Source organism: Leiobunum rupestre, chromosome 11 (genome assembly GCF_980474605.1).
Source record: "Leiobunum rupestre chromosome 11, qqLeiRupe1.1.hap1, whole genome shotgun sequence".
Lineage (NCBI taxonomy): Eukaryota > Metazoa > Arthropoda > Arachnida > Opiliones > Sclerosomatidae > Leiobunum > Leiobunum rupestre.
In genome coordinates, this window is record NC_143394.1 from 26,571,978 (window position 1) to 26,593,680 (window position 21,703).

At 37.1% G+C, this 21,703-nt stretch overlaps 1 protein-coding gene across 3 annotated transcripts in view; it reads right to left on the reverse strand.

The window, feature by feature from the left end:
- ct (homeobox protein, cut) overlaps positions 1 to 21,703 on the reverse strand; it is a 460,014-nt gene that overhangs the window by 292,042 nt on the left and 146,269 nt on the right. For all 3 annotated transcript variants that reach the window (XM_090164186.1, XM_090164187.1, XM_090164185.1), the window contains exon 3: positions 13,743 to 13,869. In XM_090164186.1, the coding sequence (XP_090020312.1) occupies positions 13,743 to 13,869 (127 nt within the window). The remainder of the gene's footprint in view (positions 1 to 13,742; positions 13,870 to 21,703) is intronic.

Genomic DNA, 21,703 nt, shown 5'->3' on the forward strand with positions numbered 1-21,703 from the left:
TCGAAGTTAATCTATTATTATGGGTAGCGCGTTAAAAAGCCTATAATGATAGGCCGGTTAACGGGTTTTCCCCCGACGTCGCTCGAATCACGCGCGCCGAAAAAAGGAGAATATTTCTTTCGCCGAAAGAGCGGATCTCGATTCTGGCCTAAATTTTTAAAGACGGAGGCGGATCCCGGAGTTTAATGCAAATTAACCGCACCTGAGAAGGGAGGGAGGGTCAAGGGTCAGTCTTAGACGATAGCCCTCATCATCGCCCGCTAATTTCATTTCACGAGCGGGCGGCGGTTGCCTTACGAACGAAATCTATTCAAAAAACGTTTAAGCAGCGCGCTACATGTCTCGTTCGAAAAGGGAAGCCTTGCCTTTCACGAAACTTCTAGAAAGAACACTGTGAAGGTAACTTGGCAGCACTGTCAAAGCATCGGGTGAAATCTTTCTGGGTTTCTACAACTATGTTCACTGATATTGGCCCGTTTTCCCACCGACATTTGCACGTTTCCCCACCGACATTTGCACGTTTCCCCACCGACATTTGCACGTTTCCCCACCGACATTTGCACGTTTTCCCACCGACATTTGCACGTTTTCCCAACGACATTTGCACGTTTTCCCAACTGATATGTGCACGTTTTCCCAACTGATATGTGCACGTTTTCCCAACTGATATGTGCACGTTTTCCCAACTGATATGTGCACGTTTTCCCAACTGATATGTGCGCGTTTTCCCAACTGATATGTGCGCGTTTTCCCAACTGATATGTGCGCGTTTTCCCAACTGATATGTGCGCGTTTTCCCAACTGATATGTGCGCGTTTTCCCAACTGATATGTGCGTGTTTTCCCAACTGATATGTGCGCGTTTCCCCACTGATATTTGTACGTTTCCCCACTGATATTTGTACGTTTCCCCACTGATATTTGTACGTTTTCCCACTGACATTTGCCCGTTTTTCGTCCGATATTTCCAAGAGGATTTTGTAAATTCTATACACCGTGTACAAAGAGTACAACCTTTGGTAGTTCAGAGTACGCGTACTCTTTTTAGTACAGTAGAAGCTACAAGCTTGTACACCGATTACGAATAGTGATCAACCCCTCGGATATATCCAAGTGTTCCCACGCTTTCAGAAATAAAATATAATTTTCAATAGTACGAAAAAAATATAACTATCTAAGGAAAAATACAAACATCAAAGGGAAAATATAATTATCAAAGGGAAAAATTAAATTTGTAAGAGCACTGGAAAAATATAATTTATAAGAGTACTTGAAAAATATAATTTATAAGAGTACTGGAAAAATATAATTTGTACGAGTACTGGAAAAATATAATTTGTAAGAGTACTGGAAAAATATAATTTGTAAGAGTACTGGAAAAATATAATTTGTAAGAATACTGGAAAAATATAATTTGTAAGAATACTGGAAAAATATAATTTGTAAGAGTACTGGAAAAATATAATTTGTAAGAATACTGGCAAAATATAATTTGTAAGAATACTGGAAAAATATAATTTGTAAGAATACTGGAAAAATATAATTTATAAGAGAACTGGAAAAAATATAATTTTAAGAGAGCTGGAAAAATATAATTTGTAAGAGTACTGGAAAAATATAATTTATAAGAATACTGGCAAAATATAACCGTCAAGTGAATACTTTTAAGCTCAGCCAAATTATCCTTCCAAGAAACCGATGAATTTTAATGCCAAAAAAAATACGGATCGAACAAAAACGAAATAAGATAAATGTGCGAATTTAAGTCGGAGAACGCTCAATCGGCAGATATTGGGAAGAACCCAAAATAACGTGAAAACAGCCGTTTTATTTTCTATATAATTCATTCAAGGCCTCCGTTCATCGCGCCTCTCCTCTATAAATATCATTCTCAAACAGGAAGTGAGGAATCACGGGGGGGGGGGGGGTGAAGTGGGAAGGGGAAAACCGTAAAGGAAGCCGCCAGAACTAAATCAAGAGGAAAAAAGGAGACCCCGAATCAAGCCCAAAATTGCCTGAAAAATCGCCGCCTACTAGAAACATCTCAAACTTCAATTGAAAACAATAAATACGAGTTGAGAAGAATTGAAAATTCTTTGACGGTCAATCTACCAGAATCAGAGATGCAACGACGGCTGATATCGCCGCGTACGCAACCTTACTCAATATTTCAGTCAATCGTGTAAAGCGGGTAAAGTTAACACGCCCAATTTCGTAGTAGATATGTAAAGTAAGAACGGAGTTAAATAAGTAAAACCCAAAAAAAGTAAATATACATTGCGTGCGTTTCGGCCACGCGTCGCTAACTTTAATAATAAAAAAATTAGGAATCTTGCGAAGTAAATTATCGAATATTATATTCCATTGGCGGTGATCACGGTGATTCACTTTACATTCAAAAAAGAGTTTCTCGAATTATCTAAATTTAATCATACAGTTCTACCCTAAAATAATTTTATCAAATCTTCAAAACCGAAAAATAGAGTGCTGAACTCGTACAACAAAAAAACACTTATTTCGGACAAATATTTTAATGAAACTAGGCGTACGGGTCGAACGGTGGGGGTGGCATAACTAACAGCATGACGGAACCATTTCCAAAATTTCAAAGAGGTTCCAAAGATTTATAATCACGCGGGGGTGGCTTTGGAAGAAGACTTGATAAGAAAGCCTGAAGAGCGGTCTGCAGTATGAAAGCATCCCTCAAAAAAATAATGATTTGGACGCGGCGCGTGATGCTCAGTTGACGCGTGGTTGGAAAGCGCATTGCATTTAGCATACCCGCCCAATTATATATTTCAAAGTATTAATTTCGAAGTCCTCTCGCCTCCAGCCTTTAACGATGACGGCGCGCAACCCAAGAAAAAAATTTAAACCCCGCCCCTTTCATTCAAAAACCACGAATCCAATTAAAGGTAGATTGAAAAACGATAGGCTACAGCTAACTCGCTCTTTAAGACCGCTTTTTAAAGTAAATGATATTTAATCCCGCGCGATTAACTACGCGAATAACGCTAACATTACGTTTGAAATGTAACAAACGGTACAGTTTGTAGTACCTATGGTATCGTTCGAAATGACGTCGGGGAGTGTTGTCCATCGTTTATCATTAAACCTAAACCAGTTTGAACCTCGCTATATACGAATTGACTTTAAGAAATATTTAAGCTCAACGGGTTTCTCCTAAAAACGCCCTGAAGTTTTTTTTTTCGTAAACGGCTATCCGTGGAAAACTTCGAAAATATGTCAGTAGAAGTTTCATTGGTATTTTTCATTCGCTCCGACTCGTAAGTTTAAGTTGTCAGGTTGGCGATTGGACAAATGGTTCCACTTAGGGCATCCGTCAAACGGTTCGCGGAATTCGGGACCAAATTTATCGCCGTTTTTACATTGACGTACCTTGATTATAAAATATAAAATACAGAAGTCATAAACTTCCAAAGATAATATTGGCATTTTTACGATTTAAGATATTTTTTTCTATTTTAGATAAAAAAAATTGCTAATGCAAGTACCACACTTTCTTCTCCAACTTTTTGCTCACTTACTCGCTAAACACTCCTAATTAATATCTCAAATTTTGTAACTAATTACCGTAAGTTACATTTCAATATCTAATTAGAAAGTCCAAAATGTTAGGTAACTACTGCAATTTATTTTGTTTTAATAATTAAGATAACCATTTGTTGTATGAAACTTGATCAAAATATTAATTAATAGAGCCTATCCGATTATTAAATTCCTGTCACCTTAGACTAAATTTTCTAAGAACACTAACGCCATCTCTGAATTCGTTGCTGAACTACTATTATCGTACGAAAGTTTCTGAAGTACCGAGACATTTTGGGAATTAATTTTGCCCTCCTCAGATTTATTGCTGAAATAATATTTTTCAGACGACGGAAATTGATTCTATAGATTAAAATAATTATTTTTGTAAATTCAGCTGCCGTTGCCCAACTTGTTTTTAAGTTGCTCTTACGTCACGACGTCATAGCTTTATTAGAATAGTTTTGACACGCGCGGTTTGCACGCGCACGTAAAAATCCGAGGTTTCTCACGCCCAAAGCGCGCGTTAGTAATATTACCAAAGTTAAAGTTGTGACGTAGTAGCTACACTAAAACAAGAAGGCCACGTTAATTTATAAAAACACCAATTCCCTGACTTTTTTTTTAAGAAATTTGTTAATTTTTTTTTATATATTTTAGCAAACCTTTTCCATTCGCAACCAAAATTAAATTCCCCGAATTGTAGACCCATTTTGAAATTCCCTGACATTTCCCTGAATTGTAGACCCATTTTGAAATTCCCCGACTTTCCCTGAATTGTAGACCCAATTTGAAATTCCCCGAATTGTAGACCCATTTTGAAATCCCCCGACTTATCCCCAAATTGTAGACCCATTTTGAAATTCCAGGACTTTCCCTGAATTGTAGACCCATTTTGAAATTCCCCAACTTTTCCTTGATTTGTAGACCCATTTTGAAATTCCCCAACTTTTCCTTGATTTGTAGACCAATTTTGAAATCCCCCGACTTATCCCCAAATTGTAGACCCATTTTGAAATTCCAGGACTTTCCCTGAATTGTAGACCCATTTTGAAATTCCCCGACTTTCCCTGAATTGTAGACCCATTTTGAAATTCCCCGACTTTCCCTGAATTGTAGACCCAATTTGAAATTCCCCGAATTGTAGACCCATTTTGAAATTCCCCGAATTGTAGACCCATTTTGAAATCCCCCGACTTATCCCCAAATTGTAGACCCATTTTGAAATTCCAGGACTTTCCCTGAATTGTAGACCCATTTTGAAATTCCCCAACTTTTCCTTGATTTGTAGACCCATTTTGAAATTCCCCAACTTTTCCTTGATTTGTAGACCAATTTTGAAATCCCCCGACTTATCCCCAAATTGTAGACCCATTTTGAAATTCCAGGACTTTCCCTGAATTGTAGACCCATTTTGAAATTCCCCGACTTTCCCTGAATTGTAGACCCATTTTGAAATTCCCCGACTTTTCCCCGAATTGTAGACCCATTTTGAAATTCCCCAACTTTTCCCCGAATTGTAGACCAATTTTGAAATTCCCCAACTTTTCCTTGATTTGTAGACCAATTTTGAAATTCACCGACTTTTCCCCGAATTGTAGACCCATTTTGAAATTCCCCGACTTTTCCTTGAATTGTAGACCAATTTTGAAATTCCCCGACTTTCCCTTGAATTGTAAACCAATTTGTAAAATCCCCGACTTTATCAAGTTCTCCAGGTAATTCTATCTGAATCCGAATAAATTGTACGAACCATCGAAAAGGACTAACCTTGACTTACGCAAATTATGGGTTAATAACCCTTTCTTTAAGTTGTTACTAAATACGTCTGTTACGATACAATTACGTGTAATAGTGAATTGACAAAGGCCGGTGGGGTCTCACTCGTCATTATAATTTTCCTTCGTCTTGTCGATAAATCTCTCCGGAAGAAAATGAATCTAGTCCCCCCCCAAAAAAGAGAAACTTGGGCAGAGCATCGCGGAGGCCACAGAGTTTATCAATTGGATCACCAAAACTAAAACAGAGACAAATGGGCGAAAAAGTTCGAAAACGTGCAACTATTACCACGGCACCCACCGCGAAAGAACCAGTACTGTACCCGAACGATTCGTAGTAACTTCGTAAATTCGCGGACGAGAAACTGAAAACCATAGACTAATAAAGCTACGCTATATAGATAGGAACGTCGAATACGGCGAATCGTTCGCCGCAACGGCAGCGCTCCTAGTGGGTAGACCTGGACAGTATTAGTTTTTTTTCTCGTTCGGAGAGTGTGTACCTGCCTAAAGTACAATAAAATGATTTTTTCGGTTATAAATGTTGAATATTTTTTTTTAAATGACTAATTGTTTAGGCATATTAATAAATAAAAATGTAAGACTATCATAGACTTATCCATGTTTAATTTAAAATGTGTGTATAAAAAATTAGGTCCTTTTTAGGTTTAAAAATGCTAAAATGTTTTAAAATAAGTATAAATAAATATGTTAAATCCATTACGTGACTATAAAATTTCTAAAATATAAAAATACTCTCATCTGAGAGCAGTGACAAGCTCTATAAAAGTTGTCCAGGTCTGACCACTAGATGGCGCCACCGCCCAAAACGATCAACACTTTTTTAACATTGACGTTCCTGTCTATGCTGAAAACCAATCCTTCGTCGGTATAATGACACGGTATCTCCCACTCTTAAAACAAACCTCCTCCAAACAAAATATATTAAAGCTAACGGGGGAGGAGGGTGCAGAATAGCCAACATAAAGTAAATCATTTTCCATCAAGGTCAATTAGAGAGAGCTTCGTGATATGGAAAATAAATATCGTGATGTACCGAAAAATACATATAATAAGAGCCATTATACGGCGAATAGAAACGGATTTATATTTTTAGGGAGAAGGCAATTTAGAAAAGATGGGATATCATATTTTAGCGGATATTCTTTGATACTTTTATAGTTTCTCCAAACGGAATCGGGATGCCCACTTTTAGAGAAAATTAGATTGCCCGCATAACCGATCCTTCGACTATACCACGATAGTGTTCGCTAATATAGAATACTTTTTACAAATATTCGTACTATATTATCATAGAGACGAAGGGGTTTTCGTATCTATAAGTCTTCGCGGCACGAATTTCATTCGCTTATTAGATAATAGAGAGGTTAAGTTCGTCCTATAAAACGTTAGGGTAGAGCGCGTAGAAGGCCGTACTTTTAAAGTTTAAAGTAACGCGCTTTAATTTTTTGTATTTATTTTGTAAGACCATAAGCCTATCATAAGGTCCCCATAAGTAAAGGTCTAGCATAGAGCCTTGTCCATGCGATAAGAAAATTAACGTACGGCGATAAGAAAATTAACGTACGGCGATAAGAAAATTAACGTACGACGATAAGGCAGTAGCGACAATATCTTTTTAAAAAAATTTACAAATAAAATATTATTTTACTTGGTAGAGCAGCCACGCTCGGTTTGATAAATGCCACCCAAAACGGGTGTAAATCTCAAATTTTAAAAATAAATACCTTCAGAAACAAATTTTCTTTTTCTAAAAGCCAGTTTTAGGTTCAGATGAATCATTTTGCAAAGATAAGTGTTAATTTTAAGTTTGTAAGTGATAAAATTGCGAATTAGCCTTTGCTACGGTGCTAAGGGTTGGCGGCAGAGATTTCCCTCGCGTGGTTCTAAGTTTAAAAACGTTCGCGCATGTCTTCTGCGCATTTATCATGCAACGCGCGAAATTCATCTGGGGATATCCCTAGTTGAGAACGTAACCACCAAATAATCCTAATAGAATAGAAAGACAAGAAACCTTAAGAACATGACAAGGTTAAAATTCCTAAATAATCCTAATAGAATAGAAAGACTAGAAACCTTAAGAACATGACAAGGTTCAAACCACTAAATAATCCTAATAGAATAGAAAGACTAGAAACCTTAAGAACATGACTAGGTTCAAACTACTAAATAATCCTAATAGAATAGAAAGACTAGAAACCTTAAGAACATGACAAGGTTCAAACCACCAAATAATCCTAATAGAATAGAAAGACTAGAAACCTTAAGAACATGACAAGGTTCAAACCACTAAATAATCCTAATAGAATAGAAAGACTAGAAACCTTAAGAACATGACAAGGTTCAAACCACCAAATAATCCTAATAGAATAGAAAGACTAGAAACCTTAAGAACATGACAAGGTTCAAACTACCAAATAATCCTAATAGAATAGAAAGATTAGAAACCTTAAGAACATGACAAGGTTCAAACTACCAAATAATCCTAATAGAATAGAAAGATTAGAAACCTTAAAAACATGACAAGGTTCAAATTCCAAAATAATCCTAATAGCACCATCGCTAAAGGAAAATTTACCCGTTCTGCGCGTTCTCGTTACGAGTTACACAAAACGCGCTTAACCTCCGCAATAGGTACATGTCAAGAGAACAAAAACGAGGCTTATATCGTGAATAACAAAGTATATACGAAACACTCAATAAGGTACGCATTATATTTTTCCCAGGACTAGCGTAAATATCGTTTATCTCGAATGATTATGCCGCAGTCGAAGTTCCGTCTACATCGTATGCAAATAAGTTTTCTATATCATAGAGACACTCGTTTTCGTTTATTGCTTGTTTTTTCTCTCGGGTCGAATATACACAATCGAATTGACGTTCTATTACGTACGACATGCACTGCTGCACGCGAGGATCGACAACCTGTAGCCAACGTAATAACTTTATATAAACCCGATGGGGAAACTGTTTGTTTCCATTTACAATCGATACGGATAATATTTATGCTAATTTTTGATGAGAGGAGGGTAGAATTTTGATAACAGGGAATTTTAAGATGTAAGCTGATTCTTTAGCTGGATTTGCGTTTGTTGACTTAACTATACCATTAATATAAATATAGATCATACCAAAAGAAAAGTAACACTGAAAAGTGTGTCACTAACGTCTTTTTATCAATTTAATTCGTTCAGTAAATTTTAAAGAGATAAAACAGTGAATCGCTACGATCAAACAGTTTTCGGAACGGTTTGCGTTGAAAACAATTATTACATTTCTTAGCATTTATTTAGTACGATATAAAATTGACACTTTCCGGTATCATGTTACTTTTGGGCGTAGTATTTAGCGATAATTAAAGCAAATATGAAAACGGGTAATGACCGTATATTAAAATTGAATAAATATGTATATCAATTTCAAGGTTTAGTTTATACAGGCAAATTTAAATAGATCAGTTTGAAATTTATACTGCATGGATATGGTTAATTTGTCTATTGGTTTATTATATATCTAAAGGATTAGATGGTATTAACAAAATGTTTAACTCAAAGTGTGGAGTTCATGACGAAATTTAATGCAAAGAGCCACAGACTCATTGGAAAAATTCGGGTCGAATTTTAGGTAATAATATAATAATAACTTCCCAAACCACGTGATTATGCAGCTTTAACCTCAAAATTCAAAATATGTGGCCGTTAAATTGATATTCAATCAATTCAGATTTAATAAAATAATTTTTATAAAATAAAACAAAATAAATAAAGTGTTTTTTTGAGCGTCACGAGTTAAATAATATACAGCTAGGCTAATACCCAAGGTACCACCTTAGGCCTACGTCATCAAGCGACTTTTCAAACCATTATTAATTCAGGTGGCCGGGTTACAATGCGTAGGAGGGTGGTGGCAAGCCCTGCATGCCACGCGAGCCAACAGCTTTAGGTTTTTAGTACTTTATTGGCACATGAACTTCCTTCTAATAAATGCCGCACTCTTTTTCTTTCCTCCCCTACGCGCATGCGCGAGTCCCCGAATAAAATAGTCACGTGTCTATGTTAGTCTTATTAAAGGCTAAAGTTGATAATGCACACGTATTTTTTCTGTCAGGAGGCGCGTACGAAATTAAACAAGCCCTTCTATATTGAAACATTAAGCAGTACGCGCTTTAGAATGCAACGCTTTTACAAGTATGTCGTGGCTCTCTGCATTACTACTTCTAGGCAAATCGCTGAACAGATTTTATTTAAGCGTATACTCCCAAATCTTTATCGACTCCAGCGCTTGTTACCTATAGCTTCAATAACTATAGATAGTGACGTAGAAAAAACATCTACCTTGCGTATTTTATGAATACAACTTCACGTTGTTTCCATAAAATAGAACCAATTTCCATTAATTTTCAAAAGTTACGAAATGAAGCTCAAAAGTTCTAATTCAAATAATTTTGGTATAAAATTTTATCTTCTTAAAATTGCTCGATTTTAAGAATGTACCGCACCGAACGCCCATAATAAATATAAGAAAACTAAAACAAGTTAAAGAGATGGTACAGACGCATAATTGGACATACCTTGAAATTAAGGTATAAACGTAAATACTTTGACAAGCGACATTCTTTTAAACTGGAAATTGAACCAGTCGAAAGCGTCTAATAAGAGGGCAAAAAAAATGTCCGCCGTTCTTTTAACAAATGGTTCTAGTTAATGGATATCATTGATGGGAAAAAAGGTAATTTGTATCGGAGAAAATTGGCCAGACTTTTACATTTTTTCCTATGACGTAAAACATCGATAAATCATTAGTATTAGTTAAGTTTCCTCCGCGCTCTTTTCAGCGTGCGCAATCGAGAGAAGAGAAAAAGGATAACGAGACGCCTTACAAATGATCGTTATCCACACTATACATTATACGCCAAAAATGGGAGAGACCAGCTCTGCCGTGCAAAGCACAAAAGCATTAACGACCAAAACCAAAATATGGAGAAAACCCGCGAAATTCAAACTATCTTTGCCTTAACATACCCCAACTTACTTCTTTCAAGTTTATATAGTAGACTTGGATTTTTCAACTCAAATTATATTCTGGTACTAAACAATTTACAGGCCAAACGATATTTCAGAAATATCATTAAAACCATGTCTAAAAACGCGTAAAAAATGCGTTTTTATTTGACTTTTAAAGAAAATAAACACATTAATGCGTTTTTATTTGACTTTTAAAGAAAATAAACACATTAATGCGTTTTTGGTTTGAAAATAATGCAAAAACCTAACATAATACGTTTTGCAACGAGTCATTTCTCTAAGAACAAAAATTTTAAATTCGAAAATTAGTTCAAAATTGAATTTAACGTATAAATCAAGGAGAAATAAAACCAAAATCTGTAAAACGAAAATTTGGTTGTTAATGCTTTTGTGCTTTGCACGGCAGAGCTATGGCAAAGGCACAAAAATTCCAAAAATTAAAATTATATATATTTTTTTAGGACGACAGCGGGGAAAAAAAACCCGAGAAGTCAATCATATTTTTAAACAAAATTCTCTCATTTCAAAGAAAAAAACCGGATACGTAATAGTCAATACGGCGAAGGAGCCAGGCTTAAGGGGAGAGTCGAAAAGCAATTGACTCCGAGACATGGGCGCAAAAGAATTTGTTCCGTCCGAGAACATGTTTCATCCCGTGTTTTATGGCCTGGCCAAAATGTTCGACACAAGCGCGGGGAGAGAGCTCTGGGGTAGCGGGAAAAAACTTAAAACGTGTATTACGTTAGATTTATTTTGTCCCTCCGATATTAGAGTGGCGGCAATCGACGCGCGCGCCATCCCGCGGCGAAAAAAGCAACGGGGAGTGGCGCCACCTACTAGCAAATTCAATTCCGATGTTTCTAAACATGTCGAAGAAGGGAGTCGGCTCGAAATTAAGTTTCAAAAAGAAACTCAAGATCTTTGTGGGACGAGGCGCCGAAAGAAACGAAACGCGCGATACCAAAGAGTACTATACCACCGCCAACTTAGAATGGCCACTTTGAATGGGCTCTATAGCCCACACGATGCAAATTTCGGGAGGGCGTTAGGCTAGAGGGAATCTTTGGGAATTATATCCAGTTACGTAAAAATAAATCTAACGCGTCTCAGCTATCAACTCCAAGCAGTTCAAATAAAAAGAAAAAACCAAAATTCTTCATTCAATTTTCTTTGTCCAAAAAAGATAAATGCGAAAATTGGTATTCAGTTTTAAATAATCTAGCTCTACTCATATATTGTTGAATTATTATCCATGATAAAAATACGATCCTTACCTTGGTTTTAAAAAGACTAAATCTTTATGGATTTAAAAAAATATTGTTTATATAAACAACTTTTAAACGGAGCTTTACGTCCGTGGAACTTATTCAGCCGAGTGATACAATATGCTTTAGTGCCATTCGACCGAAGGCGGTTTTTGAGGTGTCCCATTCGACCGAATTCCGCCGAAACGTGCGGTTTTTATGTGTCCCATTCGACCGAACGCTGCTATATAAATTGGCTTTTGCTATGCTTTCAATTTAGTTACTGAAGTCGTTTGCAATGGAGCGGAAAATAAAATGGAATGAGCATGAATTATATTTTTATCTTCACCTAGTCAAGAAAAGTAACTGAACCAAAACTGAAATAGTAAACTTAACCAACTCTAACCTAACCTAACCTAACCTAACCTAACCTAACCTAAACATGGATCTTCGATAGTACATACCTTATAAATAAAATACCAAATCACCCCGCCAATTGGGCTACATTTTAAAATTATTTCGGTCGAATGGGATTCGTTCGAATGGGATTCGTTCGAATGGGATTTCGGTCGAATGGGAATAAACGATACAATATACCAAAATAACCCCATTAAGGGTTTCAATATATTGTATTACTCGTCTGAAAACTACCGTTAAATAAACAATATGTTTAAAATCCATTAGAATTTCATATTTTTAATGCCATACAATAGTTAAAACTGAAAAGATAGGCATTAAAATTATTAATAAAGCTTTTAAGTAGAGTTTGAAAGTAGTTTCAGAAATAGTAAATCTAAATCTTAAGAGGTTAGACTAGTGTAATGTTTTAGAAACAAACTTAGCCACCGTCTCCATAAAGGGCCTTCGAAAGAGGGTACGTCTCAAAAATGGCCATCGAAAGAGGCTACGTCTCAAAAACAGCCTTCGAAAGAGGCTAAGGCTAAAAAATGGCCTTCGAAAGAGGCTACGTCTCCCAAATGGCATTCGAAAGAGGCTACGTCTCCCAAATGGCATTCGAAAGAGGCTACGTCTCCCAAATGGCATTCGAAAGAGGCTACGTCTCAAAAATGGCCTTCGAAAGAGGGTACGTCTCAAAAATGGCCTTCGAAAGAGGCTACGTCTCAGAAATGACCTTTTCAACCCGCAAAATAACCCCAAATTAATTTTTATTTTAAATAAAAATGCGCTTACATTTCTACAAGCAATTTAACACCATTCCAAAATCGTTAAAAATAGCATCGACGAAACGTATTTAGTGAACATTAAAAAAACGCTTATAATAGTATCGAAATGCTACGTGTGCCAAAACGTCAAGCGATCTCGACAAAGTCTATTGGAGAGGGAGTCTGACTGTTTCGGGACACGGTTCGACTGAAGACTAATTTCTAGCGACACAAAACCGTCAGTTGGCAGGTATCTGAGCGATTCCCTATCACTAATTTCAAGTATCCTCCGAACAGAACGCCTAATTGCCTTCGAGATTTTGACGAACGCGAACAAATGACGTATACAGGGTGTTCCAAAAGGTGATGCAAAAATGTTCATGAGTTGAAGGGGGTGACTTGAGAAGTATGCCTGTTGTTTTCCCATTTTCCTACGATGAGTTAAAAGAGCGCCAGAGAGCTTCAAAGTGTGGCCTACTAGCCCTTGGAAGTAGTCTGCAACAATCGTAAAACCAAGCAGCAGGAAAATGCGAACATTAAGGTTTGGGCTCGTGTAATAGGTAAAAAGGGCTTTGTAAACAAATCGAGGTTGCCAGCGTGAAAAAGTAAACTGAAACAGTATTTTAAGTCGTGATGGACCGCGATTTCTCATCACTTTCAAACTGCAACAATGGAGTTCACTTCGGAAGAACTGGCGGATATTAATTTCGTGTATGGACTAGCGGAGGGCCATGCTTTGGCTGCACAACGTCTCTCCCAGGAAAGGTACCACACTTTGAAGCTCTCTTGGGCTCTTTTATCTCATCGTAGGAAAATGGAAAAAAAACAGGCATACTTCTCAACTCACCCACTGCAACTCCTAATTTTTGCAATCATCTTTTGAAACACCCTGTATAGACAGAGTCGAACGACGATCAAAACAGTTGCGTGCAAAAATAAACGTGGGCATCTTTATCTCTCCTACCTTGGCATTCGACCAGCTTCTTGTATATGGACAGAAAGGCTCCTTCGGCTGCTTTGCTCCTCTGAGACAAGCTATCGACCTCCACTTGGAAGCTCTTCAGTAATGGCGCTACCACTCGGCGTATCTCCTACGGAAAACATTGCGCAATTCATTAAAATCACTTAAAAACATATCGAAATACAATTTAAAAAAAATTTATTCACTTTAAATTTGTTTATAAATATAAAATACAATTTAAAAAAATAAAAATTCACTTTATATTATTTTTATAAATATAAAATACAATTTAGAAAATATTAAAATATTAATTCACTTTAAATTATGTTTTATAAATATAAAATAAAATTTAAAAAATATTCATTCATTTAAATTATTTTTATAAATATAAAATACAATTTAAAAATATTCATTCATTTAAATTATTTTTATAAATATAAAATACAATTTAAAAACTATTAATTCACTTCAAATTATTTTTATAAATATAAAATACAATTTAAAAAATATTAATTCACTTCAAATTATTTTTATAAATATAATTTCATCGCAGTACTATTTTCAATAAAATCTAATATTTGTGTGCAGTGATAAATTTAACTTAGTTAAATAGTTGCCACAAAATTTCAGAATCAAATTCCCTGACTATTTCCGGTTTTTCTTGACCATTTTAAGAGATTTTCCCTAACTCTTTTAAGGCCAAAATTATATTATTATCAGAAGTTAAATAATTTAGAAACACTTATATTTTAGTATAAGTATGTTTTACGAAAATACGAAAAAAGTTAGGAAAACTTAAAACTTTTATAATTCCCTGACCTTTTAGGCTAATTTTTAAATTCCCTGATATATTTGGTTCAATTACAAACATAATATAAAAACCGAAATGAAGGTTTTTGTTACGTTCTCTAGTTAACTCTCGAAGATTTCCCCAGTGTTGCGTGTCGCCATCGTACGTCGGAGAGCTGAACTAAACCATTCATAAAATATAATTTTAAACGGATTCCAAAATTTCCGATTGTTACATCTTTAACTATGACAATCGCCAAAATCAAACTGAGCTAAGAAAATACAATTTCGGTAGCATATATTCGGCTGACCTATATTTACTAATTTTTGGTAGATGGAGGGAGGGGGGTATAATTAAACCATTACAAGGGTCCATTTTTCCTTTTGCTATATTATAAGCTTATAAATTGAGAAAAAAAATATTAGCAAATTGCAGTAGCAAATGACGGGGGGTAAATATACTACTAGGAACTAGTACTTTCCCCCGGTGCGAGGGGGCACTGCGAGATTAACATTGGAAATTTCTCCTGGTCGGAATCATTTTTAATCGAGATCACGTATCAAATCGGATGCAAAGGCTTCCTAAGTTTCGCCCTTTTTTATTGGACACGACGCGATTTAATAGCGAAGTCGCGCCGGGGGGGGGGTAAAGTGTCGCTCGCTAAAAAGAAAAGGTGGATCCCCTGGTTTTCTTTTTCCGAACTATATATACGGGGAAGTAATACGCCTTATTATTAGCGCGCGCGCGCCCCCCTTCGGCCATTAAAAGGACTTTAATTTTCACTATTGGTCATTATTTTGTGGGATATTCCTATTCCGTCCTTCGCGGCGCCCAGCCGGGGGAATTAGCTTTTCCAAACACGTACGAATTGAATTATCGCCAAGGCTTAGCGCCAAAAACATAACCGGACAATCGGAATAATGAAGCCTTATTCTTTTTACTCCGGCTCCCCTTCCCCCCCCCCCCTCCTTCTCACTACTTCGACAGTAGAAAAAAAAACCTTTATCGACGCTCGTTTCGACCCAAATTTTCACTGTTCGGAAACGGTGACTTTACCTTCTGCGCGGTACTAAGCGAACACATACACAACGTTGTTATTAGTGGCATGCCATCTTTTATTCATTTCCATACAGCCCCGCGATCGACGCGAAACAATTACTAATAAAGCGCTAGCAGCGGCGCATTTTTTAAATTGTATTTTTAAATTATGCGTTTTACGGAGGAAACTATGTATTTGGTAGGATAATTAAGTTTGGTCTATTAACTTCCATTAGGGTTTTCCTATGTTTAACTATAACCTTTAACGAGCGCATTTTTCGAAAGAAGGTTCGCTATTTGCATACACGGAGATGTCAATAGGTGGCGACACTTTCTAGAGTTATCGTGGATCGTGAAATCTAAATGGACGTGACCAGGGCTGGACATAGGGCACTAGTCACGGCATTGGACTACTAAAATAAATGCTCTGACTACTGAAATTAATCGAAATCTGTGGGATCACTAGTCAATTTGACTAGTGAAAAATTTACCTAAATTTTCATAAATAATGGCGTATGATAAATTCATAATTCATCAATACCATTTTATTTAAAAAAATTGTGATCGGCCAAAGTCATTGATAATAAATTCTTATTTAAATTCTGACGGGTAAACTGGATTTTTAAAGTTCTGTTCCATGGTAAAATTAATAATATTTTAAAAATATTTATGATAAAAAGACCTGCTACTTCATGGAGTTATTTTTTTTAATTTGATTAAAATATTTTAACTCCATGAAGTAGCAGGTCTGACGGGTAAAGCTAAATGTTCGCCGTCCTTATTTTTATACCCCCATTTGTACCCCCACTACTCAGTGACTGCTAAAATAAATTAAGATAGGAGGCTCACTAGTTATGCTGACTACCAAAAAAAAAAATCCTTATGTACAATCCTGGACGTAACGTTAGCTACCGACAAACCAGTCAATACTGGCCGATAGCGGAAAAAGCAGGCATACAGGAGAGGCTACTTTAAATTTGGGGTCATTTGCGCCTGGCGCCATCTGCATAGGAGCGAGAGGACTAAAATAGTACAGCTTTCTTCCGAACACAGATGGCGTGAAAACCAGATACCCAAGACTTGAAGGTCAAGGCTTACTGCTGTACTTTAGCCCTGTATTAATTTTGAGAACTCAACAGGGGTATGTTAAGGTACGGTGTTGCAATTGAATAAATCCTAATTAACACGAAATTAAAAATTAAAGTAAGTAAAGTAACATAACCAACATACTTCTCTCGTAAAATATATTTACTTCTGATTGAAATAATGAAAATAGTTAAATTGAAGATAGTTAAAAAGAACTATCATGTTATAAAATGACTATAAATTACAGACATTATCCCAACGTTTCATTGTACGAGCTTAATCTCTAATATTAAATTAATACCGGTATCACAGGCTCTTTGTGGTTTCTGACAGTTTGCTAATGTAGAAACAAGTCGGTTAAGCCCCGTATATAGCCGGCTCCAACAATATTTTTGGTCGAATATTTCGACGTTTCGCGGAAGCGGCTTCGATCGGGATAAAAATATAAAATTGAAATGTTTATTTCGTTGAAAGGTCCTCCAATAAAGGGCAGGTCATTTCGGGTTAGATTTTTTCGTGTAAGCGGAAGTAGCATTGGCGTTATTTCCGGGTGGACGAAGTCTCCGCTTCCGGCTTTCGACAAAGCCATCAATTTGCACCGCCATGCTTCCCTTCTGTCGGTCGAGCGAGCCACTGCCGCCATTAAAACCCTATAGGCGCCATATAAGAGCCAGTGGGTGCAGAGGCGACCCTGGCCGCGGGGTTGCGTAAGAGCAATCAAAGAGAGGCATTAGTCAAAGGGCGTCCAATGGATAGCCTCCTAAGCGTCGCTAGTTCTCTCCCCGCTAGCTAATAGCCGCCCCATTAATCGACTAAAAATCGACTTCCTACCCATTCGAGCACCCAAATCATTATTTTCTTAAGTGGCCCATTGCGCGCCAAACTACGCCGAACTGAGCGGGCCTCGTGTACGGCCAAAGTGCAAACAGTCAGTTCAAGGTAGTTGCTAGAGATAGCCTATGATACATTAATCAAAAATGATTTATTACAAACACAAAATACCTTAAAGATTTTCCATCTAGGTGCTTTATACACAGAGTCAACAGCTAAGGAAGGATTATACACCTGATTACTAATTTAAAAATATTTCTAGTGATTTTCAATGAGATCCTAAACTGTTCCCTCACGATATCAATTTATTCTTCAAATATTTCTAGGATTTCCATTGATATTTGACGATTTCCGTACTTTTTGTACACTCTATTGATTGGATTGAAATTCCCTGACTTTTCCAGGTTTTCCCTGACCATCTCCGGATACATTTTGCACTAGCATTTGGCGTTTTTTAACCTGTATTTTAATAAAGGTTTTCTATTTGCAATAACAATTACATTTCCTGATATTACTCTAATTTTTGGACTAATTTTTAAAATTCCCTTACTTTTCATTTCTACCCATATTGAAATTCCCTGACATTTCCAGGAATTCCAGGTTTTCATTGACCATCTCCGGAATTATTTTGCGCTATCATTTTGAGTTTTTTAAACTATATTACTAAAGAATTCCTATTTGCAACATAAATTAAATTTCCCGACATTTCTCTAATTTTTGAAATTCCCTTACTTTTCGACCCATATTGAAATTCCCTTACTTTTCGACCCATATTGAAATTCCCTTACTTTTCGACCCACATTGAAATTCCCTTACTTTTCGACCCATATTGAAATTCCCTTACTTTTCGACCCAATTGAAATTCCCTTACTTTTCGACCCAAATTGAAATTCCCTTACTTTTCGACCCATATTGAAATTCCCTGACATTTCCAGGAATTCCAGGTTTTCATTGACAATCTCCGGAATTATTTTGCGCTAACATTTTGAGTTTTTTTAACCTGTATTACTAAAGGTTTCCTATTTGCAATCGAAATTAAATTTCCTGAAATTTCTAATTTTTTGACTATTTTTTAAAATTCCCTTACGTTTAGACCCATATTGAAAATCCATTACATTTCCAGGAATTCCAGGTACAATGGCAACCCTGTACTCCCTCATAATGATCTAATTGAGCTTTCTTTCAAAGTGCTTTTAAATTTTACACTTTGAAAGTACAAATTTCCGCTTTGAAGCGAATGTAACATCCGTTTTGTAGTTGCGCGTGAACCTTTATGGGATGATGATATCGCAAAATAGGATCGCGATCTAGCATTATAAGCGGCGCAATTCGAAATTGTATAGTGCGCGGGGAGCAACTGCTCTTAACGAGAAGGTCATAATTCCAGGCAGGCATCGGTATTATAGCCTATGATCTTATCATCAATGGATAAGCTAGTAGCGATACATAGTCGAACATCTCATTTAGGCAACGTCGGCTGAGAGGTAGACCCATAAATCCAAACGATACGCCTAACATGCCTTCCCATTGTACGCCAGGAAATCGCCACGATCTTAAACTAAAGCGGCGCGCTCCGCAAACAGGGCTGCTCCCCTTATTATCCGCGCTTTAAAGCCAACATTTAGCCATGTCGTCGCGTCTAGTAGAGCTAATCACCGTGTTCGTCGCTACTTCGAAACGTATGCGTCGACAAACCTCAGTTCGGTTAGAGGTTTCGTAGCCGCCGATTGAAGTCTGCTACAAACTGCGAGCCGGTAGAATAACAGTCAGCCATTCCGTATAAAGCGGTCGTTAAGGGTCGACTGAGCCATTTATCGCGATCAATAGTTTCCAATCAAACACTTCGAACGGGAGAGTGGCTAACTTAATCGAGAGCTTATCAATAAACAACCACTTAAGCCGAAACAATAGATATTAAACAAGCTATATAGCTTATTGAGCGTTGCGGGAAAGCGACGCGTTTCGATGGCGGGGGCTAAAGAGGGCCAGGGCGAGCGATAGAGACAAGTACGCGGCAATTGGGATCTTTAATAGTCTCGTCGCGTTTCTAGGCGAACGGGCGCCGAAGCTATAGTATTGCTCCATAAAACGGGGGACCTTTAAATCCTATACGCTGAAAGGCGGGAAAACTGCGCGGGGGGAGGGCGAGAGTATATTGTATTATACCCTCTCGGCGCGTCAATAACCCGTTGTATTAACATCTGGCGATCGGGGTTCGATGCGTTATTACTGAATTATGGAATACTGTTGACACGGAATCCGAATTAACGATGTCGAACCCGGGAGACGCCGGTCATTGGAGTGGACGAAACCACCTTTCTTAATGGTTATGATCCGACAACAGGCCGGGAGAGCAACGAGACAAATCAATGCCAAAACGCGCTAACTCGAAACGATAGTGGTTTTGCGGAAAATTTCTCCATTGCAGGCTGACCACGGAATATTTTAATTCCTTTAAAGGAATTATAGGAAATTTATCAGTGAAATATAGGAAAATATATAGGAAGAAAATTAGGGGGTTAGGAAGAAAATCGGGGAAAAAGGAAGAAATATGATAAAATTAATTATACAATAAGAGAAAACGGTTGTCAAACTTATTTGAAGGGGGAATAACATTCAAAATAAAGTTGATAACCGATAGAAATAGTCGAAAACTATCGGCAAACAGCGTTGGAAATAAGCATTTTTAAAAACTAGGACAATATGAAGACTTCTAAGGGTAAAATATCAACTATTTTAATTTCTTCAGACGTTTGAGTTAAAATATAGGGTATTACGAAATTTGATGAACCCACAGGAGAAAAAGGAAAGACGTTAAATAATAAAAAAAAATTGGAAATGTAGGAACTGTGGTCACCCTGCCTTTGTTTACGAATCATATTCTTTAAAGAGCTAACTTTTGGCCAAAGACGATAAAAAATTTAATAGTAAAGCCCCTCAGAAAATTATGATTACTCTTTCACAAGTTCCCTGGTGATTTTGGCAACCTTTACATCCATTTTGATAAAACACGCGAGTTACCATATTTTTGCATTCCGGCTAGGTTATGGTACCGAACCCAAACAAGGCAACGGGTATCGGTAATATATACGATACACCCTTATCATTTATAAATCGCATATATTACTCGAAATGGTCATTATTATAGTTGACACGGCAAAATGACGCGGTGATTTAGGATATAAAGGGCTATTGACAACTTCGATCTCGAACGAATTGGGTCCGGCCGTCGATATTGGGGGAAAAAACCAAAAAAAAAACGTCGAGGGTGATTGCAATTGTTACGCGAAACACCCATTGTTTCAGCCCCCACCTTATCGAGTTTTGGAAATTGCTTCCATTTAATAAACACGGCTGATCTCATACGCGAATAATAACAATATTTTTCGATTTGATTTTCGACGCACTTTAGCGTCTATGATTATGTAATTTAAAAAAGGTAAAGCACATAATTTATTTTGTTGGTTTGAAGAAAAACATGTAATATAAAAGCAAACTGGAAAATATATCGATATCGTGTATAAAAGTTGGAGTAGTAGAGTTTTTACTGACGTAACCTTGCAAGTAGAAATGTTGGTATAGTAGAGTGTTAGCTAGAAACGTTTGGAGTAGTAGAGCGTTCGCTAGAAAGGTTGGGAGTAGTAGAGTGTTCGCTAGAAAGGTTGGGAGTAGTAGAGTGTTCGCTAGAAAGGTTGGGAGTAGTAGAGTGTTCGCTAGAAAGGTTTGGAGTAGTAGAGTGTTCGCTAGAAAGGTTTGGAGTAGTAGAGTGTTCGCTAGAAAGGTTGGGAGTAGTAGAGTGTTTGCTAGAAAGGTTTGGAGTAGTAGAGTGTTCGCTAGAAAGGTTTGGAGTAGTAGAGTGTTCGCTAGAAACGTTTGGAGTAGTAGAGTGTTCGCTAGAAAGGTTTGGAGTAGTAGAGTGTGCGCTAGAAAGGTTTGGAGTAGTAGAGTGTTCGCTAGAAAGGTTTGGAGTAGTTGAGTCTTCACTAGAAACGCTTTGGTAGCTCACTAGAAACGCTTTGGTAGCTCACTAGCAATGGTGTGGTAGTAGAGTTCACTAGAAATGGTGGGGTAGTAGAGTGTTCACTAGCAATGGTGGGGTAGTAGAGTGTTCACTAGCAATGGTGGGGTAGTAGAGTGTGCACTAGCAATGGTGCGGTAGTAGAGTTCACTAGAAATGGTGGGGTAGTAGAGTATTCACTAGAAATGGTGGGGTAGTAGT